Source organism: Hippopotamus amphibius, chromosome 3 (genome assembly GCF_030028045.1).
Source record: "Hippopotamus amphibius kiboko isolate mHipAmp2 chromosome 3, mHipAmp2.hap2, whole genome shotgun sequence".
Taxonomy (NCBI): Eukaryota; Metazoa; Chordata; class Mammalia; order Artiodactyla; family Hippopotamidae; genus Hippopotamus; species Hippopotamus amphibius.
The window spans coordinates 133246039-133271015 of record NC_080188.1 but is presented as its reverse complement, the minus strand read 5'-3'; the positions used below and the strand labels follow the sequence as shown (position 1 = coordinate 133271015).

The following is a 24977-nucleotide window of genomic DNA, read 5'->3' as shown; positions in this document are numbered from 1 at the left end:
CATGTTGGGTGGGTTTATATGAAAAGCTAAGAGTGACTAAATTCACTTCCAAACATAAACCACAAAGTAGTAAATAACAGGTTTCTACTTCCTTACTGAAATCTGTGAGAGTAAGGAAGAGATCAGAGAGAAGGCCTTGTGGTTACAAACTGCTCAGATGTGCTGTGTGAGATTGACATGTCAGCCACCACACTTTATGAACCACAGCAAGACAGAGGGATGCAAACAGAGATGGCTTTGTAAGGTCTCCACGTGATAGGAAGCAGGAGAGACCAGGGATGGATCCGCCTGGAGAGGGGACAGAAGCCACCCCCTCCCTCAGCTCTCCACAGTAGTGGTCTCGGGGGTTCCCTGACTCACAGCAGAGTGGGAAGTGGGGGTCTCGAGCGTTTCCCTGTGCTCTGGGAAGGCGTGTGACTCCTTTAATTCCAGGACCACCCGGCTGAGAAGGCCTTTGAGCAGCTGCATTTCTCGAAGCAGAAGGTCCACGTCGGGTTTTAGGGCTCCAGTGGTTTCTTTCAAGGGCGTCGGCGGAGCGCAGTCCGGTGGCCCAGCAGTGTGGGCTCCACCTCCGGCGAACAGCAGCCCGGATGAGGTGGTGTTAGGTACTGAGGTGACCGACGAGACCGATCTGGACACTGGGGGCTTTCTGAAGGAAAGTGGTTTGTTACCGGGCGCCAAGGCCGCGGCCTGTGGGTCCGGGGCAGTGGTGGACGCCACGTCCAGGGGAGAACCTGTGAACGCAACACACAGAGAACCGCGCGGCTGAAATCCTTCTCCCACCGCCTGCGGGGGAAGGAGGGGGCAAGGGATGCGGGTGAGGGTGGGAGAGAAGCGCCCAGGCGGGAAAGGGAGCGAGGGGAGTGAGGGGTGAGAGGAGAGTGGGAATAGCGGTGGGGAGGAGGGAAGGGAGAGGGTGGAGAGGAGGGAAGGTGAAGATGGGGGATGGGGCTGGAAGGCAGGCGGGAGAGGGAGGAGGAGTGCGGGGGAGGTGGGCTGCGCGCCGGTGGGCTTCCGGAAGGACATTCACTCACCCCGCCCCGGGAGCTGCAGCCACGGGCTGCGTTTCCGGACGCTGCGGGTGGCGGTCGCCACCTCGCACCAGTAAGATTCCAGCTCCTCGACCTCGGGCTCGGGGACGTGGTACTCGGCGCCCCAGTCGAAGCGGCGCACGGCGCGACTGTACTTGTAGAAGGCGAACTGCAGCGGCGTGTCGCGCTTCTGCGGGTGCAGGCGCGTCTCGCAGCGCAAGAACACGCTGCCGAGGGCCGCGCCGCGAGCCTCCGCCCGGCCCATCACCCTCAGCACCGGCGCCTGGAACAGCTCTGCGGAGAGGGGTCCGGTGGCTAAGGATACACTTTAGGCCGGCGCGAGGGTCCCGGGAAACCGGGGCCGGCTCGTCCCCGGTGCCACTACCCCTCTCCCCTTCCGGTCCCACGAGGGCCCCTAGCCGACCAGGGAGGAGACTGTGTGTACACATGGAGAGAGGAAAGTCTTTTGAAATGTGGGGGACGAATCCATGAGAGAGAGGGAGAACTTGAAAGGAGGCGGGACCAGGGCAGACGCCTCGTGTCACATCCCGGCTGACACCCAGCTCGGGTTCCCCAGCCTAGAAGGGGGTCGCTGCGCCTGCTTCGCAGGACGCCCAGGAGCAGTGCCCTCGCCCCAGTCCCACAGTGATCCCAACGACTGCCGCTGTCATTCTGGCTGGGGCAGCGGAGAGTAAGAAGACGGCCGTGTAAGGGAGAAGGCACACCTGCCCCCACGCCGGCTACAGGTCAGGTGCGACTTCACTGAGCGGGAGGAGAGAAGAAAGCGTACGCGGTCCCGCAGAGAGACCCGCCAAGTGTCAGCTACTGGAACCTCCGCCCTTCCTTTCCCTGCCCGGTTTCTGTCCCAGAATTTCCCAGGGCTCGTTTGCCTCCCTCCCCGGCCCCAAGTCTCCCCCACCTTGCACGGTCACGGCCACCTTGGCGGAGAACATGGGCGCGCTCTCCACCGGGATGCGCATGGTGCCAGAGCACTGGTAGCGCCCACTATCGCTGGCGCGTGCCTGGGGCACCGTGTAGTTGGCGCTGGAGTGGAAGTAGCGCACGGGTTGGCCGTCGTGGTAGTAGTGAAGTTTGTAGACGATCTTGTCGTACCAACCGCGGCAGCGCATGATTAGCGGCTCGCCCTCGAACACCGCAGCGTAGGGCACTTGCAGGATCAGCCAGTCTACGACAGACAGCACAGAAAGCCTGACTCCAAGAGAAAGTCCAGCCCTTGGGGTCTCCCATTCTTCTCCGCCTCCCTGCTCCCCCACTCCTTCCCTTTTCTCACCAACTCCATCCTCCCTCACTGGGCACCCCAGGAGCCTCAGAACAGGAAGCATCAGAATGTGAGTGGGAAGGAAAGGGGAAGGCCAGTCTTTTATTAAGTACTAAGAAGACAAAGATGCCTGGGGCTTGATTCCAGCCTCAAAGAATAGTGCCCATCAGAATCCAGTTTAAACTTCTTAGGATGGCATCATGGCCTTCCTGACCTGGCCCCTGCTTACCTCTTCAGCACTATCTCAGGATTCTCCCCTGCCCCATATCTGCTTTTCCCTCTCCACCTTTCAGTCCTAATGCAGGCTAAGTCCACCAATACTGGACTGCTGGGAGAACTGGCCCTGCTCGGAGCCCAGAGCCTTCGTACCTGCCAAGAAGACCCCTTCGCCTGCTTTAGTTGAGGCCTACTTATCCTGCTGTTCTGGGCTTAGATCCTACCTCCTGGAGAAAAGTTTCCTGACCGCCACCCCCAGCCTTAGGCACCTCCCACAACACCCCTCTTTACCTGATCACCATCATCATCCTGGCTAACACTTACATAGCCCTAGTGTCTGCTAAATGCCACTTTAGGTGTTTTACATTGAGAAAGAATTCTTCAAGTAATAGCCACAATCTCTATGCTACTCAGTTCTGCAAGCAGTAACTACCGTCCCTCATATTCACTATCTTATCTGTACTCGCTATCAGTTTCCAAACAAGAAACCACAGAGTGTGGATGTGAAGTGTAAATGCTAATCTGAACCTCGAGTGATAATCTTTAAATTCTGAGTACAAAATATAGCCTAACAAACTAAAATGACATAATATTCCCTACAAAATAGGCAGTCCTGTGCCCTAATTAACAAATTATTGTGATTTCTCTTATCCTGTTTGGCAAGCCTTTAAGTATCCCCCAGGGAATCCGTTTCTTCATTGGCTCTTACAATCACATGTGTACATGTCTGTAGTAAAATTTTGATGAACTGCTTTGTTCATCTGCTTTTTTCTTTGACAACCTATCATAATTCATTTTTAATCTTCACAACAACCAAAGAGATAAATACTATTATTGTCCCTATATTACTACTGGGAGGCACAGAAAAGCATCACACTGTTCGAGCAAGAGTAATTCCCCACACAGCCTGCCCGAGGACCCTCATTTTTTCTGCTTTGCTCTGCCCTTTCCCTCCCTGCCCAACCCCCCTCCTCTAAAGTTCTCCATTTAGTATCCCCGGTCCTTGGAGCCTCTTCTCTTCCAAGCTAGTAAATGAACAGAAATGTTTATTTACTGTCCACTGTGCCAGGATGGTAAGGGGACCTTAGGGGCCACACAAGCCTTACTGCATCTCTCACATAGTGCCAGGCAGCCCCCTGCCTGCCCCCAGAGACTTAATAGAACCCCCTCCTTCCTGCCCCAATGGGAGTGGCCCAGTGTCCTCTCCCACCGAAGGGCCAGCGTTGCCAGAGGACATGTGTGCTGACCCTCTCTCATGCTCAAACACTCACCATTGGATACAGAGAGGTGGATGGGGTCACTGACAGGTGCTCCCCGTGTCTGGCATCGATACACCCCTGGTGTCTGCACCTCGATGCTCTTCTTGTGAGAGGGCAGGAGTAGGTGGCCCAAATACCAGAGAGTGCTGATGGGACGCAGCTCCAGGAGCAGAGGATGGTACCCATCACACCGCAAGGTTACCCTTTCCCCCTTGAAGATTGTGGTCCAGGGTGGGTGTAGAGACAATGTGGGCTTCTCCAGAGTAGCTGGGAGAGGGTGGGGTATGGGAGGGGGCAATGTGAAAAAGAGAATCAAGGTGAGGTGCCCAGAGATGAGGTCTGAGGTTGGGAAATCTCAGAAAACGCCGTCATCCAGGACCCAGCCCGTGATACCAGCCCATCCCTGCGAGAGGAGAGACTACATTGGGCTACAGATAAATCCCTTGGTCAGCACCCATTTCTAAGTGCCAGTGCCAGTCAAGCTGAGCCACTGGAATTGAGGAGCCATGTAAAGACACACTACCCCAGAACAGCTAAGAAGTGGGGAGTACCCAAGCAGGTCACTTAGGATGGTTGGAGCAGAAGTTGTAGAGAATTGGGATGAGGGATTTGTAAGACTCACCAGCTTGCCCACTGCTTGGAACTGCAAAACAAGAAACAAAGAAGCAAGAAGGAAAATTTTGGAGATGAAAGGAAAGAAACAGACTTCCTTGACCATAGGAAAGATTCAACAAGTCTCAAGACCTGTTTTTCTTCTGCCTTTATTTCCCTCAGCTCTCACAAATCCCCTTCCTCTTTTCCTCTCCAAAAATAAATGATGAATTGAGGATAGACTCGTCCCCCAACACGTGCGCACGCGCGCACACACACACACACACAAGTCCTTATGCCGCTGTTAGCTCACTGAGCACTCACCCAGGAGCAGGAGGGCTGTCAGTTCCCACATGATGGATCTGCCAGGAGCAGCTGCAGAACAACGGGGATGCACTGGTATGGGGTGGGGGAAGACAGAGAGAGAAGGTGGCCAGCGCTGACCACTGAGTCCTGGGAGGCATTGCTGCTTCTCCCGCCCATTCCCAATTCCTGAAGATGGTGGACTGGAGAGAGCAGGAGACAGGCTGGGTATGTGTCAATTCTCAGCACCAGACATGGTCCCACCTACTACCCCTGAAGCCGCTTCACATCTCAGGCCAGCCCCAACTCTTGTAGAGAAGGCCTGCTGAGCAGAGTCTGTGCCCTTTGCAGCCCAAGAGAGCCTCATAGGACCCCAGTCTTTGGCAGGTGACCCTGCCACCTTCAGGCTCCCCAAAACTTCCACTCCCATCCCACCTCCTTCCGCTCCTCCAGCAGGCCCTATAAGCCTCAATTGAGAAAGACATCTTCATGTCCTCAAGGTCCACCTAAGACATTTATTCTGCTCACTTCCTGGTGACAGACATTGGTATGAGGCCTAGTGGGGTTGACATTGGATTCTGTGCACCCAGAGTTCACATCCTCCCACGGGGGAATAGACGGAAAAGCATGACTCACCAACCACCTTCTGTGTCACTGTCTTACATTATCACAGTCAAAAATAGAAGTGCTATGTGTTTCCCTTTTTCCCTTCCTGAAACCTTGAACCTTCAGAAATTAGGAAACTCTTCTTTCCTGCCCTCCCAATGATCTCACCCTGTAGCATCTCCACTCATTGTGCCTTCCTTCCTTCTATCTGTCCCCAGCCATGCCCCCCGTTCTAACAGTCCTTACTTGTGTTAGAGAAGTCACTGCATCAGCCCCTCAGAAGCTTCTCAGAACCGTCCTTCCGACTCTACTTCTTGTTCTTTCCAAGCTATGCGATCATACCCTGAGCAGTGGGGAACCTGAATTCACCTGTAAATACTTAATGAATTTTCCAACTTGATAGTATGTCTCCTTGGACTGTTCTCTGTCCTCACTCGCGTCTGTTTAATACTGGGGCACCTCCTTCCCTTGGAGCTCTGCCAGGAAGGAGATCGATTATCAGACCCCATCAGCTCTCTTTAATACAGTCTCTTCCCCTCTTCTTTGCTGATGCCCAAAACTTCACTCTGAGAATTCCCTCGTAGTTTCTTTAACGTGCTATAGTCCTTGTTAAAATGAAGATGCCCCTTAGGGAAATGTGATTGGTCTTTTAAATTATGCCGATCACTTCAGATCTTGTTTTGAGAGCAGGTTTTGATAAAAGAGAGAGAGAGAGTCGTATGGGTCTGAAAAGTAGGGAGGTAATTGTTAAGGTGCTCAGGAGTGGGGGAGGGAGAGAACTAGACACCGGGAACAGAGTTTATAAACTGCCTGCTTTAGGAGGGCACAGGCTAGGCAGTGCTCCCAGCTTCCCCACGGCCTGCCTGATGCCTGGTCGGGGGCCAACGTGGGCCTCCCCACATCATCTACAACCTGCTTTCAAGGTCTGACCTCTGCACCAGGCCACCCCCTCTATGATAAGAATGTAATGCACCCATCAGCTGTTCCCTTAGTCTACAAGAGCCAGCTCTATTTCGGCTTCTTATCACTCAGGGATGATGATGGGATATTGCTGCTGTTGCTATCGATGGTGACCTCAGCTTCCGTTCAGTGAGTGCTGCAGCCGTGAGTGCGTGAGCGCGCGGGGCAGGCACCACCCCAAGTACTTCACAGATGCAACTTTATTTAATCCCCACAAGGGTCCTTTAAGGAAGGATTACTATTATCTCCATTTCACATGTGTAGAAACTGTGGTGATAGAACTGGTATTTGACCAGAAATCTGTCTCACTCTAAAATCTGCTCTGTCCCTTATGCTCACGGCAGCCTCTCATCACTAGTCATTTCAAGTCCCCTCCCCTGTTTTATTATTTTTTACCTTCATTCGCCTTACCATTCTCCTCTCCCCCACATGCGCACCCACTGGGTGTTTACTATCTAATCCTTCATACATGCATTTCTTTATGCTTGAAAATATTTAGTATTATTAATTTACATAAGGTGTTGTGTTTTAGATATTATTTTCTCTCTTAGAACAACAGCCAGGGTTAAGAGGAATTTGCCTTTATCTTTTTTTCTTTTTTTTTCCTGCCTCAGTGATTGAGCTGAGACATCTCACCCCCTCTTCTCCCGCCCTTAAACTGGGATTTACCTCATTGACTCCCCTGGTTCTCAGGCCTTTGGACTCAGACTGAATTATCTTTTCCTAGGTCTCCAGCCTGCAGATGGCAGATCAGGGGACTTCTCAGCCTCTATAATCTCGCGAGTCGATTCCTCATTCTTACTTTCTCTCTCTCTTCCCTAGTCTCTGACAACCACCATTCTACTCTTTGCTTCTACAAGTTTGGCTATTTCAAATTCCAACATAAATGAGATCATGCAATATTTGTCTTTCTATGTCTGGTTTATTTCACTTGGCATAATGTCTTCCAAGTTCATACATATTGTTGTGAATGGCAGGATTTTCTTCTTTTTTAAGGCCGAACAATATCCCATTGTGTGTATTACAAATATATACATGTATATAAAATCTTATAATATATAGTGTATATAATATAATATATATACACATATATTGCATTCTCTTTATCCATTCATTTGTTGGCATTTGGGTTGTGTTCATATCTTGGCTATTGTGAATAATGCTGCAATGAACATGGGAATGCAGATATCTCTTTGAGATACGATTTCATTTCCTTTAGATATATATATCCAGAAGTGGAATTACTGTTCATTAGGCAGTTCTATTTTTAATTTTTTGAGGAATCTCCATACTGTTTTCCATAGCAGCTGCACCAATTTACATTCCCACCAACAGTGCACAAGGGTTCCTTTTTCTCCACAGTCTTTCCAACACTTGTTATCTTTTGTTTTTTTGATGATAGCCATTCTGACAGGTGTGAGATGATATCTCATAGTGGGTTTAATTTGCATTTCCCTGATGATTAGTGACATTGAGCACGTTTTTATAATATATACCTGTTGGCCATCTCTATGTCACCTTTTGAGAAACATCTACTCAGTTTCTTTACCCATTTTTTAAATCAGATTACTTGTTTTTTTGCTATTAAGTTGTTTGAGTTTCTTATACATTTTGGATATTAAACCCTTCTCAGATATAGGGTTTGCAAATATTTTCTCCCATTTCACTTTGTTGATTATTTCCATTGCTGTGCAGGTGTTGTTTCTTCTCACAGATGTGCAAGGGAATAAAGAAACATGCGGTATAACCAACTTAGACTTTTAAAAAGCATCCAATTAAAAGCATTAAAATAGTTGACCTGAAGTTGAGGTCAAAATTATTTTATTATACCTAGAGAACCGACTTAGGAGCAGAGAAATAAATAGATTCTTCTCTTCAGAAATGCATAAATATTGGGATTTCTGAGGGTAGTGTCAGGATGGGCTTTAAAAATGATCTAATTCAGTAATTCTCACTTTGGTCTGTAGATACCTGCGAGTTCCAATGACCCTTTAAAAGGTCTGCAAAGTCAAGACTATGTTTATAATAATACCAGAGGTTATTTGCCTTTTTCACTCGGTTGACACTTGCATTGATGGCATAAAGCAGTAGGGGATAAAACTGCTAGCTCCAAAGCTCAATTTAAGGCAGTGCCACCAAACTGTATTTTTCACCATTGTGTTATGCACTCACAGTAAGAAAACAAAAACAAAGCAAGACCTTGATGAAACAATTTTAAAAATTCATTTTATTAAATTTTGAGCTCAAGGTATACAGCTTTTTAATATTCTGTGTGACAAAATAGGAAGTATGTACTTCTGTTCCATACTGAAATACAATGGCTGTCTTCAGGGAAAGCTCTTACACAACTGAGTTCTGAGCTGAACCAGCTACACTTTTTCTTGGAATATCATTCTTAATTGAAAGAATGACTGAAAAACTGTGGTCATTCAGACTTGGGTATTTCTCAGACATTTTCTCAAAAATGAACCAAGTGGGTCTGTCACTTCAAGGAAAACATCTGACAGTAATTATTGCCAGTGTTGAAATTCAAGATTTCAAATGAAAATTAGAATTTTGGAAAAACTTGTATTCATTATCATGAGCTTGACAGCTTCCCAGTAAAGACTTTTGTGATGATATTGGTGGTGATAAATTTGATTTTTAAAATATTGTGTATGATGAGACGGTATCAACATTTGAAAGATCTGTATAACTTTGTGAACAAATATTTTCAACTAACCAATGCATGGGTGAAAGATCCATTTAAAGTACAAGAAGGACCAATGAATTTTAATGTAACAGAGATTCCATAATGAAACTCATGTTTAAGAAACTACCCCGGGATTTCCCTGGTGGCGCAGTGGTTGAGAGTCTGTCTGCCAATGCAGGGGACACGGGGTCAAGCCCTTCTCCAGGAAGATCCCACATGCCGTGGAGCAGCTAAGCCTGTGAGCCACAACTACTGAGCCTGTGTGCCACAACTACTGAAGCTCATGTGCCTAGAACCTGTGCTCCACAACAAGAGAAGCCATTGCATTGAGGAGCAGCAATGAAGAGTAGCCCCAGCTCGCTGCAACTAGAGAAAGCCCTGCACAGCAACAAAGATCCAGCACAGCCTGAAATTAAAAATTAATTAATTAATTAAAAAAAAGAAAAAGAAATTACCCTTTGTCGAGTTGTCATATAGCATCCAAGAAGAATATCCACAATTATACGGAAAGGCTCTTAAAATGCAACTAGAAATTTATATGAGGGCAGATTTTCTTCATGAACTTCTGTTGAACTCTCCTTTGAGAGCAGAGATCATGTCAAATTTATTCTTTTATTCTTATAGCAGCTTGCATAGTACTTTGCACATAAATGTCAAATTAAATGAAGGTGCTTCCATACTGGCAAAAATCAGCTGTCTTGTCTGGCCAGGAAAATGTGTGAAACATCTACAGTCATGTCTTTAGGGTCAACAAAAAAATGTTCACCAAATCCAGCAATACTAAGAGTATACTGGGGACATTCCCCAAGTTGGGGTTACTTGGGGATCAGTAAAGGAAAGAACTACTTCATGCTGTAGGTAATAAGCGTGGCTTCTTATGACCTCTAAGAGAAAACAAAGGCAGGAAACATAAAGGAATTTGAAGATGATTTAGTCACACACACACACACACACACACACACACACACGCACAGGGGGGTGAGTCAAAAATAATCTGCACTCTAGCTGTAAAATTTATTTTAATTAACTTTTAGAAAAGACAAATACATCATTTTTCGGCATAATCTCCTTGCTTTTCAATACACTTTGTCCACTGGTCAACCAGCTTTCATATGCCCTCATTAAAAAATGTTTTTAGGCTAAGCTGCGAGCCATGAATGCACCCCTGTCTTCACTTCTTCATCAGAAGTGAATCCAGCTCCTTGATGGCTAACACTTGTGTGATGGAAAGTGCTGAATGAGTCATATATATATATGCGTGTGTGTGTGTGTGTGTGTGTGTGTGTGTGTATTTAAGGAGGCCTAAATTTCCATTCCAAGAAGATTTTAAAAATTAATTATTTACATCTACGTATGTGCTCCTCCCCGATGGTCTCTCCCATTAGTCTCTCAGAGATAACCACTATTCTGATCTTACTGTTTCCATTTTTGCGCCTTTTTAAAAAGGTTTGCAGGTGTGTGAGTGAGTGGCTACACAATATATTCCTTTGTATAAAGGGCATCACACCATGTGGTCTTCTGCGACTTGCTTTTTTCACTGAACGCTAACATTCCTGATATTCTTTTGTTGCTGCATTGTAGATACGGTTCATTTATTCTACTGTCATATTCTCTTCTGTGAAGACAGCACAACTTATCCATTTTTCTGTTGGACAACTGAATTGACTCCAAAGTTTCGATTTTACGAATAGTGCTATTGTGAACTTTATTGTACTTGTCTTCTGGTATACGTGTATTCGGTATATATACCCAGGCATGGAATTCTGGGTTATAGGGTATGCAAGTATTGGACTTTACAAGGTAATAGATGTGCTTGGTATCTAATGTTTATTTCAGCGATAACATCCAGCGTAGCTGCATAAGGACCTCTGTGGGTTACAGAATCCTAAACTGCACAGGCCATAAACCCAATCTAGGATAACAATTGCTCTTTCTTACCCCCTCTCCAACTTCTCCAGTCTAGACAGACAGATGGAGACAGGTAAAAGCTCTCTCTGTCTCTGTGTCTCTCTCTGTCTCACTCTCTCATTCTTTCAGTTCTGTTCTTGCCTTCCCTATCCCTGATGATAGCAGATTCTCTGAGGTTTCCAAGTTCTTGACCTAATGTGGGTTGCCTGGGGAGAATCTGGAGATTTTGCTGATGCCAGACATACCACTCATCCTTTGAGGTTCAGCTTAATTTCCATCTTTTTTATGATGCCTTGTCTTACTATGCTGATCCAATTCAATTCAATGAAACAAAATTTACTGAGAGTTTAAATATGCCTCATTAAACTAGATACCAATGAGTCAATGTAGAACAGAGAGCTCAAGGAGTTCTTAAAGAGCTCACCCTCTAGTGAACAGAAATAAGATAGTAAAAAATTAAAATCCAGTGTGATGATAGAGGTCCACACAGACACGTGGATGAGGAGTGCAGAAATGAGACACTTGACCAGCTGTACCCATTTCTTCCTTCCTTGATCTCTGATAGCGTTTATTGTCTGTACACGACTTCCTTATTTAGCATGAGCTTACAGGATGCATTCATGAACATGGTACCACTAGCTGAAATCCATTTCATGTAGAATGGTTATAACATAGTATCTTTGGAGGTCCAAAATGGTCAATTGGCAATTGAGCTTCCACTCTGGTCATCCCACAAATGACATATCTCTGGTCATCATTTCTTGCAACTCCCATTCATAAAGTTGTTAATCAATCCTCTCATGCTACAGTAATATTTGTGGATTTTTTACCAATTTCCAGTTGCTTTCTGATCTTTCCACATAAAGGTGTTAGGAACCACCATAAACCTGGCATTTTAGAGGGAGCTAGGAACCACCATAAAACTCGAATTTTAACATCCACCATGATTCTATTCCTTTGTTTCTTTGTGGTATGTCTGGAAGGATCACATATACATATTTTGTAAATCATAGTGGGTCCAAACTACACATAGAATAAGTGGCACAAAGGAAAAGTACACTGGATAACCTCATACTGCGCAACCTATGATAACATGGTAGAATGCTCATTGGCTGAGGTCATAAAATGGTGTGCTAATTCATTGACCAAAGGTTACTGTAGAATCTGGCAGGCTAGCTCTCATTGGCTGAGGATGTACAATAGCAGTCCAAGCATAGAAAAAAAGTATTACTATGGTACCAAAATAGTTTTATGTATATTTTTAAAGAAAAACATTTCAGAGATGGATTAAAACAAATAATTGCTGCTCTGGCATTGTTATACTTGATTGCATGTTTCTGAGTCCAGTAGGATCCTATGGAGAGTTTTTATATACCCTGCATTAATTGTTTAATGGGTAGAAGTATCATTGCCCCTCCATCCCAAATTGTAAACCCTTTATAGACAGAGACACTGTCTTATGAGTATACTTAACATAGCATCAACTTAGGCATGTAGCAGAGGCCAACAAAATACCAGCATGTAATTAATATTTGCTGAATAAGTCCAGAAGGAGAAAATAAGTAGAAGAAGAAAAGGTCCATCCCAGAGTCCAACACCTCCGTTAGGCTGGGGTTTCCCAGCCTCAGCACTACTGACATTTTGGACCCGATAATCCTTTGTTGTGTAAGGCCGTTCTGTGTATTATAGGATGTTTAGCAGCATCCCTGGCTTCTACTCAGTAGACCCCAGTAGCACACCCTCCCCACAATGTGACAACCAAACATGTCTCCAGACATTGCCAAATGTCCTCTAGGGTGGGGAGGGATGGCCCTTGATTGAGACGGCTGCATTAAATCTATCCCATTGCTTCTCTTTCAATCACCAGATTCTGGTCTGGGCAACAGAAGGCAATGTCTGGTCTAGATAGAGCAGGATTATGTTGTCATGTTAAGAGAGAATACACAATTATAGCTAAACTCCAATTATCACTTTGTACAAATTTATTTATACCCACCTACCCCTGTTACTCTAACAAAACACTGGGCAACCTGTAAAACTATTTATGCATAAGTATAAGACAGAAAGAGGAAAAATGGAAAGAGCTGGATTTGTTGGGGGCAGCTGAGCAGAGTGGCAGGTGAGCTGATTACTCATATTTGTCGTGACCCTTCGTGGTCTCGAGCTTCAGGTGGCCAGACAAGTCCCTCAGCTCCATGACCAGGTGACCAAGGAGGGCCCTCACATCCTGGATGTGTTTGAGGAGAACACCCATCTGGTGATGCAGATGGGGATCTGGGAACCTCAGAGGAGAGGAGGAGCCTGGATCCTTAGAAGAAGGGGTGGGCAGTGGAGGCGGAGGCCCAGGGGGCTCTGTAGAAGTAGTTTCTGGAGCAGCTGATTTCTGAGGAGCTGGATTCAAGGTGGGGGGTGCAGCAGAGCTGGAGGGACCTGGATTATGGGTAGGAGACACAGACAAGAGTGAAATCTGACTCTGGCCCTACCCTCATGTTCCTGGTCAGTCTTTCTTATTCTCTGAAAATAGCCATGGGGCTTGATGGCAGCAGAAACTTGAGGACTATGGTCCAAATTTGAATCTGAAGCTTAGATACTCCTGGTTGAAAATCTTCTGCAATGAGGCCTCATCATTAGAGGGCTGTGGGTATTAGCCAGTTCCTCTTCTGTCTATCCAGTTCCTTACAACATGCAGGTTGTAACTGGTCCTACATCAGCCTCTTATTGTATATGACATTAGTGTAATTCATTTTCCTCGTGCCAGCCTTCAGTGGTTTGAGGACACCTCTGCTGGCCCCTTGAGTCACCTCCTCCTCAGGAAGAATATCTCCCATTCCTCCCATTATTTTGCTTACAACAGGACTCAAAGCGCCCTCACTACGCTGGACACCTCCTCTGGCTATATTTCAGGTCAAATGCAGCCTTCTTAATGGAGACTGCCAGAAATGAATATAAACTCCAGACTACTTCATCCTCACTCTAGATACTATATTCCTACAAATGCTCAGAGTTCATGCAGGGAGTGTAAAGTCTACAGGGCAGCAGCTGAAGAGCTGGCTCAGGTCTTGGTTTGGTGAGGTATACACCATGGTCAGAGGGAGGAGTTTCATATTCGTGCTTTCTTCCATCACCAGGGACTCTGCCTGATTGGTCCTGCCTCCTATTTGTCCTTTCCTAACCTGCTTACACTGAACGCTAGCTCATGGACCCAGCTGTCCTATCCCTCCCACCCCTCCCACCCCCACCTTTTCACACACATCAGACATATACACACTAACTCACCCTGCACCCTGATTTCCAGTTTGGCGCTCTGTTTCCAAACTTGGTTGTCCTCAGTGGCTGCTTCACACCAGTAGGACCCTGAGTGCGCCTCTGAAGTGGAGGGGATCTGGAATTCTGAGGAGGGGCCCTTGCTGCGCACTGTCCTGCTGTCCTTGTAGAAGGAGAAGAGGAGGCGGGCAGCTGACCTCTGCAGGGGCAGCTTTGTCTGACAGCTCAGGGTCACCGGGCTCCCCTCTTGGGGCTCAGCCGAGGGTGTGGCTCTGAGAACTGGGGCTCGAAACAGTTCTGGGGGAGAGACAGGTGAGAAAGGAGAGCTCAGCCGTCCTACGTTCAGGTGGACCCACGACAGGCAAAGAACCCCAGTCACACTTTCCTTCCCCTATGTCTATCGGGAAGGAGTTCTTTTAGGAAAGCTCCACTTGAACCTTTCAAGTCCTCTCTCTCTTCAATAGACAGGACTAGAAAAGATGTAGAGGTGGGCAAGTCTGACAGTAATCCAGATGCCCCATCAGTGAACACTGTGAAGCACAGAATTGTAGGACGGAGCAGTCGGAAACACGCGGAACTTGGAGTTTGGCTAAATGACTTGAAAAGATGCTGTCACTTTTGAAGCCCAATTTGGGCATTTGCCAGCAACCTACTCCTTAGCCCTCCAGTGAACGTGCCATCTCCAATGAAAGACATTTTTTGTCCCTCTGTCTCTCCGCAACTGCCTCTAGCTCTTACCTTGAACTGTGATAGCCGCGGGAGATGCTGTTTCTGGGCTTCCAGGACCAGGGCTCCTGAAGGTAGCACTGCAGTGGTAGTGGCCGCTGTCTGCCTTTTGCGCCACAGCAATGAAGAATTCCTTGTCAGGTCCAGGGGGACCCAGGGCTGCGCCATCTCGGTAGAAGGTGATCCGAGTCAGTGGCCAGTCTTGCCAGGCCTGGCAGCGCAGAACCATAGGGTCTCCTTCGAATATAGGCCTGGTTGGACTTTGGAGGATTAACCAGTCTGTGGTCCAAAGCAAGAGCTGAGTATGACCCACTGCCTTCCTTGGGAGCTCCCTCAGTGCTGCCCACAACAGACCCTCTAATCTTTCTCTAAAGGGCCAGGTAACTTTCACCCCTGCTTGGGAGTACGGAACAACTTCTCTAGGGCCTAGCACAGAGGGCACCCTAGCTTCTTGGGCTGAAGATGGGGCAGATGGTATCTCATCCCACGGCCAGTTTCCTGGAGGTACCTTCATGAGTGGGTTGTGGGGCTGAAAGGAGAGCTTTGGGAAATGCGAGAAAGAGCTGGCCTGCACTGGTCAGTCCTTCCCGGGACCTCACCGTAGGACACAATCAGATGGAAGGGTTCACTGAAAGTGTAGCCCTTGATCTCGAAGTCCACTTCCCTTGGACCCGTCAAGCCATCCTCAGTGTGGCAGCTGCTCTTCTGGGTGCTGAGGGGCCTTTCGCACTGGAGCGCCTCAAAACTGGCAGCTGAGGAGGGTATGGTCCAAAAAGAACCAGAAAATGATGCTGTGACTTGGAGGAAGAGGACAGGAAATTGCTCTCCACAAGGGTTCCTCCCTCCCCTCAGGGAATTATGTTTTTAAAAGTAGAATGGAGACTTCCCTGGTGGCGCAGTGGTCAAGAATCTGCCTGCCAATGCAGGGGACACGGGTTCGAGCCCTGCTGCAGGAAGGTTCCACATGCCGCGGAGCAACTAAGCCAGTGTACCACAACTACCGAGCCTGTGCTCTAGAGCCTGTGTGCCACAACTACTGAGCCCGAGTGCCACAGCTACTGAAGCCCACGTGCCTAGAGCCTGTGCTCTGCAACAAGAGAAGCCACAGCAATAAGCCCAAGCACTGCAAGGAAGAGTAGCCCCCGCTCATCACAACTAGAGAAAGCCCGCTTGCAGCAACGAAGACCCAATGCAGCCAAAAATAAATAAATAAAGGTAATTAAAAATTAATTAATTTTTCAAAAAGTAGAATGGGAAGATATTAAAACATTATTTCCAAGAGACCCATATGCATCTCTCAGAGGGATAGGATTGCTTGATTCTCTGGCTTCCAGGTGCTGTCAGTGAATGGACTGTGGTTTGAGGAAGGGGGTGGGGGAGAGAATGGTGAACTCACCAGCATGACATCCAGCTGCTGGTGCAGGAAACCAGAGGCCAAAGACAACGAGGACCCCAGAGCAGGCAGGCACAAGAGAGAAAGGGAGATGATCAGATTCTAACACTTGGGTGATTACCACATGCCACACTTCGCCAGGCACGTTCACACCTTATCACACAAATCTTACAAGATTGCTAGGTGTGTGATTTCAACCCCATTTTATAGATCTTAAAATGAACAGGTTTAGAAAAGCCAATTCTTTTACCTGAATTTAAAAAGAGAGTAGGGAGCATAGTCTTGAGTCCAAAATCAGTGATCTTTTTACTTCATTGTTCAGACATGATCTACTTTAGTCCTCAGACCCTCCTTGGGGGCTTTCTTTCATGTTTTCATTTTCCCAAATTCACTTGGCTCTTCATCCTTGAATATGCTACCTACCAACTAGCTTTTAGTAACTTCTTCCTTGCTCCCCCTTTCAGGTCTTCCTTTTTCAGCCAGCTCCACCTTAATGTCCTCTGTCCCTTGAACTTTCCCTGGCTATGGTAGAGCCCATCCAATGTCTTTCTCTCTCCCCTGACCCTCTATTCCCAGTTTGTACTGGTAACTATGGAACAATTTTTTCTTCGCTTGGGGGTTGACACTTAGAATTACAGATTTCTCACCACATCTCCTCAACCTCTCTCTTAGTTCCATGGATGACCTGGGCAAGGTAAATTTCTCCCATCTCCATGACTGCTTCTTGTCCCTCTTGATGCCTCTCCCCCTCTTTTGGCCCCATGGCCATACACAGGTACACAATTCTTCACTCTGTCCTCTCCTACCCTAGCTGCTTTTGTTCCCTTCCACTGCCAAAGGCACAGTACTCTTCATTGACCTTGTAACTTCCTTTAGCAAGACCCCTCTCTACTTCCTAATTCTCATTACATCAGTACCAGGTGCTTTCTTTAGTTCCTCTCTAAGCTCCCTTCACCACTTTGCCACCCCTTTCAGTTCCTCTACTGTCACTCAACTGGACTCAGCCTCCTCTCTTTCTGTAAAATAAAATATTGTTGGGCTATCAGGCACTTTCACTCAATAAACTATATGGTAGGTATAATTATTCTCATTTTATGGCTAGGAAAACGGGATTCAGAAATATGAAAAGTGACTTTTCCAAAGTGCTATAGAGCTAGTGAGTAAAAGAAGAGGGGCTTGAAACCAGAGCACCTGATTCCATGTCTGGAGTTCTCACCATAATACCGCTGCTGTATCTTAATACAGTCACCTAGTCCTGTTTCTATGAATTCAATAAAACAATTCAATAAAACAACTATTATACAGGGATAATGCAGGTGCTGAGAATTCAAAGATAAATAAGACAAAGTTAAAAAACAAACAAAAAGGCATTGTCCCTCCCTACAAATAACTCTCAGTTCAGTGGATGGCACAGGCATATGAAGAGATTATTTCAACACAAGGAAGAAAGTAATAAGAAAGAATTATCACAAGCAGCCATCAAAGCAGAGAGGGGGGTTCAGGGAAGGTTTCCTGGTAAAGATGCCACCTAAGCTGAGTCTTTAGGGACGCCCAGAAGTTTGTAAGCGAGAGAGGAATAGGGAGCAATGGGGAGAGCTCATTTCAGGCAGAGGTTTCAGAATGAGCAAAGCTTTGGAGATAGGTAAGAGTCTGGTGTGTGAATACAAGCAGGCTGGGATTTATTAGAGAATAAATTGCAAGGCTCAAAGGGAGAAAGAAGAGGCTGAAGAGTTTTAAAAGGGGTCAAAATATGGTGGAATGCCTTGATAAGAATGCCATGATAAGAAGCTTAGGCTAGCAGACTTGAATTTTAGAACTCCCTCTAGGTGCAGAGTGAAGAATTTATTTCAAGAACACAAGGCTGAGATATTAACATTAGTTAGGAAGTAGATGGACTTGCCCAAGACAGAAATGGTGAGGGCTTGTCCTAGGATATCATTAGTTATGTTTCAGGGAAGAGACAGACTCTAAGACTAACTTAGAAGGTAGACATTGCCAAACTTGATAATTGATCATGTGTAGAGGATGAAGGAGAAGGTGGACTCTAGGTTGTCTCCCAAGTTTTTTGCTGGGACGTCTGGATAGATATCATTAACTGAGATCAGAAATAGTGAAAGGTGAAATTAGGGGAATTCCTTGGTGGCCTAGTGGTTAGGAGTCTAGGCCTTCACTGCCATGGCCTGGGATTCAATCCCTGTTCAGGGAACTGAGATCCTACAAGCCCACAAGCCACATGGCATGGACAAAAAAAAAAAAGAGATGAAATTAGGAGAGGGAGGGATCAAGAGGACAGGGCTCTGGTCATATTGTGCTAAGAAAACCTTTAAACATGCAGCTAGCTATGTCTTGTGCAAAGCTTAATGTTTGAAACTCAAAAGCATAATTAGGGTTGGAGATATGATTCAGAACTCTTAATTATACAGTTGTAGTGGTAAAAATCATGCAGACAAATAAACTCACTAAGCAGACTGTATATTAAAAAGTAGGGAGGCAAGGATGCAACTGCAGAAAACACCAGTCTTTAGGAGACAGAGAAGAGAAGCCACCAAAGGGACCAAGAGAGATACATGGAGTACAAGGAGAAGCCCGGGGAGTAGTGATTGCCGACGAAGAATAAGTGATCACCGGTGCCCAATGCAGCAGAGAAGTCCAGCAGGATAAGATTTTAAAAGTGTACAGTATCAATATAGAGGTCGTTGCACCCTGGCCAAAACAGATTCCAGTGGAAGCCAGACTGCAAGCATTGAGGAGTGAGTGAAAAGTGGGGAAATGGTGAAAGCCAGTACAGAATACTCTTTCAAGAAATTTACTTGAGAAAAAGAAGAAAAGAATTAAGATGGTAGCTACGGAGGGCATCATAGTCAAGGGGACTTTTAGGATGGAAAAAGTTTGAAGATTTTTATATTCAGAAAGAGCCATTCAGTCCTGCACACCAAAATTTCTTATACTATCCTTCTTATGCCACCTGAACATGGCTTCATTGGAGGGCTGAAGTTAGTCCACGCTTCTTTCCTTTGGGTCCTTCCTCCAAAGTCAGGAATATCTCCATTTCCACACATTCAAAGATTTTACTTACCCAGTAGCATCTGTGCTGCCCAGAGCATAGCCGGAGAAAAGTAGAAGGCCCCAGCCATGAGCACATAGCCCAGCTTCATGGTGACTGTGTTTAGGTCTCCTGCAGCTTCTAACACACTGATTTTCTTCAACATGAAACCTCTCAAATTAGAAAAGAGGAAGTAAGTCTAACTGTCTGATCTCCTTGCATCTGGGGACGATTTTTTTAAAAATATTTATTGATTTATTATTTTTGGCTGCCTTGGGTCTTAGTTGCAGCATGCGGGATCTTTCGCTGAGGTGCTAAGGCTCTTGGTTGCAGCACGTGGGCATCTCTCTAGTTATTGCGCAGGGGCTCCAGAGCTCGTGAGCTCAGTAGTTGCAGCACAGAGGCTTAGATGACCCAGGGGGGATGTGGGATCTTAGTTTCCCCCAACCGGGGATTGAACCCATGTCCCTTGCATTGGAAGACCAGGGATCAAACCCACATCCCCTGCACTGAAAGTTGGATACTTAAGCACTGGGCCACCAGGGAAGTCCCTGGGGCCTATTTTCAATTTTGCAATCGGCTTCCATCATTCAGATTGACCAGGCTGGTTCCAGCATCACTGGCACCCTTAGGGTTGTGGATGAAATGATAGCCCTCTCAACTGTTCAAAAACTTCCCCATAGTGTTCAGAGACCTTTCAAGCACATAATTGTCTGATATCCCACCAGCCTTCACAAACTCTGGGAAAGGTTAATGCAACAATCATCCATTTTACTGATGAAATAACTGGGGACAGGAGGCAGGAAGTTGCTTGAAGTCTACCCAGAAAGTCACAGGGAGAGCAAGGTGAGAATTCAAGCGTCCTGCCCTGTCCTGCCCCAAGCCTTACATGTTTCTAGTAACCAGACCGGAGAAGGACAAAAGGGGGAAGAAGATTGGTAATGGCACCAAATTAATATCAGAATAGTCCCCTGGTATAAGCCTACCATCCAAAGCCCACACAAATTTGTACATAAATTTTTCTAGACTCACGCCTCAGCTCTCTGTTTCTACAGTACGACTAAGGCTATTCAGTCTCAGTGGAAATCTGAGTAAAAGGCAGAGAGAGTCCCCTGGGAAACAGCAGAGGAAAAAAGAAAGTCTACTTCCAGAGGACCTAGCAGTAAGCCCAGTGCTTTGTCCTGGTTCAGGCTCATGGACAAAGCACAAGCCACTGTTCCTGAAGAAATTAGAGACAGAGGCATCTGATAGCTTGAGAAACCTAAGCCAGTCAGGAATGGGGGCAACATGGAGGCAACAGCATCTCTCTTCAGCTCCATGGGGCTTTCTGGGAACCACTGTCCCTGCCTCCGAATGTTTGCTGTTCGACTGAGGTCTCCTCAATGACAGGGCTCATGCCTCTTGCCACAGGGACCACACTCCGCTCCCCTCCCCATCATAACACCCACCGGGCCCTTAGTTGGTTACTTGGGGATGAAACGAGCCATCAGAAATGGAGGAAGGCTGTCCTGCTTGAAGGCAGAAGGAGGGCCAGCGTGACCCTTCAACTGTGCAAAAACCACATGTCAGAACAGACAGATCAGCAACGGAGGCATGAGAGAGCGGATACTTAATCTAAAATAAGAAGCGAGAATAAATTTTCCATTATCTGAGAGACAAATGTTTTTGAGCAGGTGGCCCCAGGGAATCTGGTGGGAAGGGGGAGGGGGTGAACATGGGCGTGGGGGGAGGCAGTGAGGCAGTAAGCCTGGCAGGTGACGTGATATGAAAGAGCCAGCAACCTCAGAAGAGGAAGAGAAGGCCAGCCTTCACGAAAATTAAGAAAATGAAATGTTTAGATGGACCTCCACCCCTAACACGCCTTAAAATACAGACTCTTAGAGTTATGTCTTGAAGGGGCTTCCAGACTAAGTCCAGAAGTCTTTTCCTTCTCATGCCACCCCTTCTCCTTAACTGCCCTTACCACTGAGTCGTACCTGGATAAAGACCCTCATCTATACGTACCGTCTGCATTAACTGTCACTTGATCCCATTCTCAATATGGAAAGCAAGAAGGTCTCTGAACATATGGGATGAAGCTATCATGTTCTTTACTCTGAAATTTCTACCAAGCCTCTGGAAAGTTTCATTCACTTGAAGCCTGATCCATGAGCTATTTAGAAGAGGCGTGAGTCACTGGGAAAAGAGCAACATTGGGCCTGTTGTGTGCTTTTGAAGACCAACCTCAGTTCATTGAGTTAGTTCTGCCATCAAGATCCCCCCCAGAATTTTTCACAGGGCAGTGGGGCAAGTCCCTGTCCTCATCCCATCCCAATATCAATTAGACGTGTGATATCATCACCAACTGCTCCTGGCTTGTCACAAGTGGGCTGATGTTTATGTTTATTTTTAATTGAGTAGATTAAAACTATTTATAAAAGATGTGAATGTATAAAGAACAATGATGCAGTGCTGGCTTTTGCACCCTCGCCCAGTTGAGGAAATAGAGTATTACTGTTATCTTTGAAGTACTGTGTGGGTCCCTTCTGATTTCATCCTCTTCCTTCCCTGTGACAATCAACCACAACCCTGATCTTCTATATATCGCTCCCTTAATTTTCTTTAATTTTAATTTAATTTTATTTATTTATTTTTGCTTTTAAAATTTTATTTTCTGAGTTGAAGTATAGTTGATTTACAATGTTATGTTCATTTTCTGATGTACAGCAAAATTTCACTACCTTTATTTTATAGTTGTAATAATTTTCCACCTTAAACTTTTAGAAAATTGAATAATATTGTATTTTTGGTTCGGAGACTTTCTTCTTTTTTTTCTGTGAATTTCTTTATTAGCCTTGTGCTGGGCTTGGACAAAAAGTTCTTAATTCCTTTTCTGGCACCCTTCGGGTCAGGTATGTGTGTGTGTGTGTGTGTGTGTTTCATGTTTAAAAACTACTTTTTAAGAGTAGTTTTAGATTCACAGCAAAATTGAGGCGAAAGTACAGAGAGCTCCCATATCTCTCCTGCCCCTATACAGGCACAGCTTCCCTCAGTATTGCCATACCCCACCAGGGTTGGTACATTCTTTAAAACTGATAAATGCAACACATCATAATCACACAAAGTCCACAGTTACACTAGGGTGCATTCTTGGTGTTGTACATTCTATGGGTTTGGACAAATGTATCCATCCTCATAGTATCATACAGAGTATTTTCACTGCCCTACAAATCCTCTGTGCTCTGCCTATTCATCCATCCACTTCCCTGTCCCCTGGAAACCGCTAATCTTTTTACTGCCTCCATAGTTTTGCCTTTTACAGAATGTCACATAGTTGGAATTATACACTGTGTAACACTTCCAGGTTGGAGTCTTTCACTTAGCAATATGCATTTAAATTTCCTCTATGTCTTTTCATGGCTTGACAGCTGATTTCTTTTTAGCCCTAAATAAGATTCCATTGTCTAGATACGCCACAGTTTATTCCTCCATTCACCTACTGAAGGACATCTTGGATGCTTCCAAGGATTGGCAGTTATCAATGAAGCTGCTATAAACATCCATGTACTAATGATGTGGAGCATCTTTTTGTGTATTTACTTACTGTCTATATTCTTTTATGAAGCATTAATTCAAATGTTTTGCCCATGTTTCAAAGCTGGATTTTTTGTTTTCTTATTATTGAGTTGTAAGACTTTGGGCTTTTTTATTCTAGATGTATGTCCTTCGTCAGGCAATTTTTAAAAATATTTTCTCCCAATCTGACTTGTCATTTTATTCTCTTATCATCTTCTTTTTTTGGTGGGGCGAGATATCATCCAAGTTAATTTGCATGTGTGTGTTTGTAGGGTTTTTGTTTGTTTATGTGAGGTCCAGTATTTCTTTTTTTTCACATTTTTCTTTATTTTTATTATTGAAGTATAATTGACCTAGATACTACGTTAGTTCCAAGTGCACAAGTAGTGATTCGATGTTTCTATGTGCTACAAAATGATCACCACTCAATGTCTTTTAAAAAGCAAACATTTAAAATTTTTATGAAGTCCAGTTTATCAGTTTTTCTTTTATAGATTAATTTTTTTCTTTTTAGAGATTGTTTTTTAATCCTATTTAATAAATCTCTGCCAAACCTAAGGTCATTAAGATTTTCTGTTTTTTTCGTCTAGAAGCTTTATAGGCTTAGCTCTTACATTTAGATATAGGATCTATTTTTTAATGCTTTTTTAAAAATGTTATTGGATTATAGTCAATTTACAATGTTGTGTTAGTTTCAGGTGTACAGCAAAATTATTCAGTTATACATATAGTCATTCTTTTTCAGATTCTTCTCTCATATAGGTTACCACAGAATATTGAGTGGAGTTCCCTGTGCTATACAGTAGGTCCTTGCTGGTTATCTATCTTATATGTAGTAGTGTGCGTATGTTAATCTCAGGCTCCTGATTTATCCCTCCCCCAACACACACACACATTTCCCCTTTGGTAATCATGAGTTTGTTTTTATGATCCATTTTAAGTAAATGTTTATATATAGTGTGAGTTAAGGGCTGAGGTTTAATTTTTACAAATGGCTATCAGCTGTTCCAGCATCATTTGTTGAAAAGACTATATTTTCCTTATTGAATTGCCTTGGCATCTTTATCAAAAATAAACTGGCCAGGACTTCCTAGGTGGCTCAGTGGTTAAGAATCCGCCTGCCAATGTAGTAAACCTGTGTGTCACAACTATTAAGCCTGCGCTCTAGGGCCCGTGAGCCACAACTATTGAGCCCATGAGCCACAACTATTGAGTTCATGTGCTGCAACTATTGAAGCCCATGCACCTAGGGCCTGTGCTCTGCAACAAAAGAAGCCACTGCAATGAGCAGCCTGCGCACCACAATGAAGAGTAGCCCCTGTTCACTGCAACTAAAGAAAGCCTGTGTGCAGCAACGAAGACCCAATGCAGCCAATAAGTAAATAAATAAATAAATTTATTTATTTAAAAAAAACAAACTGGTCACATGTTTGTGATTATATGTCTGAACTCTCTTTAACTTTGTTCTCCTTTTTCAAAATTTCAAAAACTATTTCATATAAATTTTGCATTTCCATGCAAATATTGTTACACTTGCATCTAGAATTTAGAAATAATACGTCAACTTCTTTTTTAAAAAAAAGCCTGCTGGAAAGGAAACTATAAGCAAGACGAAAAGACAGCCCTCAGAATGGGAGAAAATATTTGCCAATGAATCAAAGGATTAATCTCCAAAATATATAGACAGTTCATCCAGCTCACTATCAAAAACACAAAAACCCAATCAAAAAATGGGCAGAAGACCTAAATAGGCATTTCTCCAAAGAAGACACACAGATGGCCAAGAAGCACACGAAAATCTGCTCAACATCACCAATTATTAGAGAAATGCAAATCAAAGCTACAATGAGGTATCACCTCACACTGATTAGAATGGGCATCATCAGAAAATCAACAAACAGTAAATGCTGGAGAGGGTGTGGAGAAAAGGGAAAGCTCTTGCACTGTTGGTGGCAATGTAAACTGATACAGCCACTATGGAGAACAGTTATGGAGGTTCCTTGAAAAACTAAAAATAGAATTACCATATGACCCAGCAACCCCATTACTGGGCATATGCTTAGAGAACACCATAATTCAAAAAGACACATGCACTCCAATGTTCATTGCAGCACTATTTACTATAGCCAGGTCATGGAAGCAACCTAAATG

The 24977-nt window shown here is 45.1% G+C and overlaps 2 protein-coding genes across 8 annotated transcripts; both read right to left on the bottom strand.

Moving 5' to 3' along the window:
- Positions 1-318: 318 nt before the first annotated feature.
- Positions 319-4746, bottom strand: FCRLB (Fc receptor like B). 3 transcript variants are annotated; one of them, XM_057729149.1, is made up of 6 exons: positions 4701-4746; positions 4408-4428; positions 3798-4052; positions 1951-2217; positions 1035-1325; positions 319-734 (listed from the first exon to the last, which is right to left on the bottom strand). In XM_057729149.1, the coding sequence occupies exons 1-6, from the start codon at positions 4729-4731 to the stop codon at positions 319-321; spliced, it is 1281 nt and encodes a 426-aa protein (XP_057585132.1). In that variant the 5' UTR covers positions 4732-4746. The 3 variants fall into 3 exon arrangements, with proteins under 3 accessions (XP_057585132.1, XP_057585130.1, XP_057585131.1); XM_057729147.1 differs by having other exon boundaries at positions 519-734; positions 1035-1180; positions 4701-4731; XM_057729148.1 differs by lacking the exon at positions 4408-4428 and having other exon boundaries at positions 519-734; positions 1035-1180; positions 4701-4731.
- Positions 4747-12829: 8083 nt separating this feature from the next.
- Positions 12830-19431, bottom strand: FCRLA (Fc receptor like A). Of its 5 annotated transcripts, none has more exons than XM_057728395.1 (6): positions 19305-19431; positions 16232-16249; positions 15435-15587; positions 14848-15114; positions 14122-14406; positions 12830-13275 (listed from the first exon to the last, which is right to left on the bottom strand). In XM_057728395.1, exons 1-6 carry the CDS (start codon positions 19381-19383, stop codon positions 12974-12976), a joined length of 1104 nt encoding a protein of 367 aa, XP_057584378.1. In that variant the 5' UTR covers positions 19384-19431; the 3' UTR covers positions 12830-12973. The 5 variants fall into 5 exon arrangements, with proteins under 5 accessions (XP_057584378.1, XP_057584380.1, XP_057584381.1 ...); XM_057728397.1 differs by having other exon boundaries at positions 14848-15072; XM_057728398.1 differs by having other exon boundaries at positions 14848-15003.
- Positions 19432-24977: the final 5546 nt, after the last annotated feature.

Excerpts from the sequence above, each read along its gene's own strand:
- FCRLB (XM_057729149.1), bottom strand. The coding sequence starts at position 4,731 with ATGTGGGAACTGACAGCCCTCCTGCTCCTGG. Across the intron at positions 4,053-4,407 it reads TCCAAGCAGTGGGCAAGCTG|CTACTCTGGAGAAGCCCACA; the intron begins GTGAGTCTTACA and ends ACCCTCTCCCAG. Across the intron at positions 735-1,034 it reads GCTGCAGCTCCCGGGGCGGG|GTTCTCCCCTGGACGTGGCG; the intron begins GTGAGTGAATGT and ends TTGCGTTCACAG.
- FCRLA (XM_057728395.1), bottom strand. The coding sequence starts at position 19,383 with ATGAAGCTGGGCTATGTGCTCATGGCTGGGGCCTTCTACTTTTCTCCG. Across the intron at positions 15,115-15,434 it reads CCATCTGATTGTGTCCTACG|ACTGGTTAATCCTCCAAAGT; the intron begins GTGAGGTCCCGG and ends TTTGGACCACAG. Across the intron at positions 13,276-14,121 it reads ACTGGAAATCAGGGTGCAGG|GTCCCTCCAGCTCTGCTGCA; the intron begins GTGAGTTAGTGT and ends CCCATAATCCAG.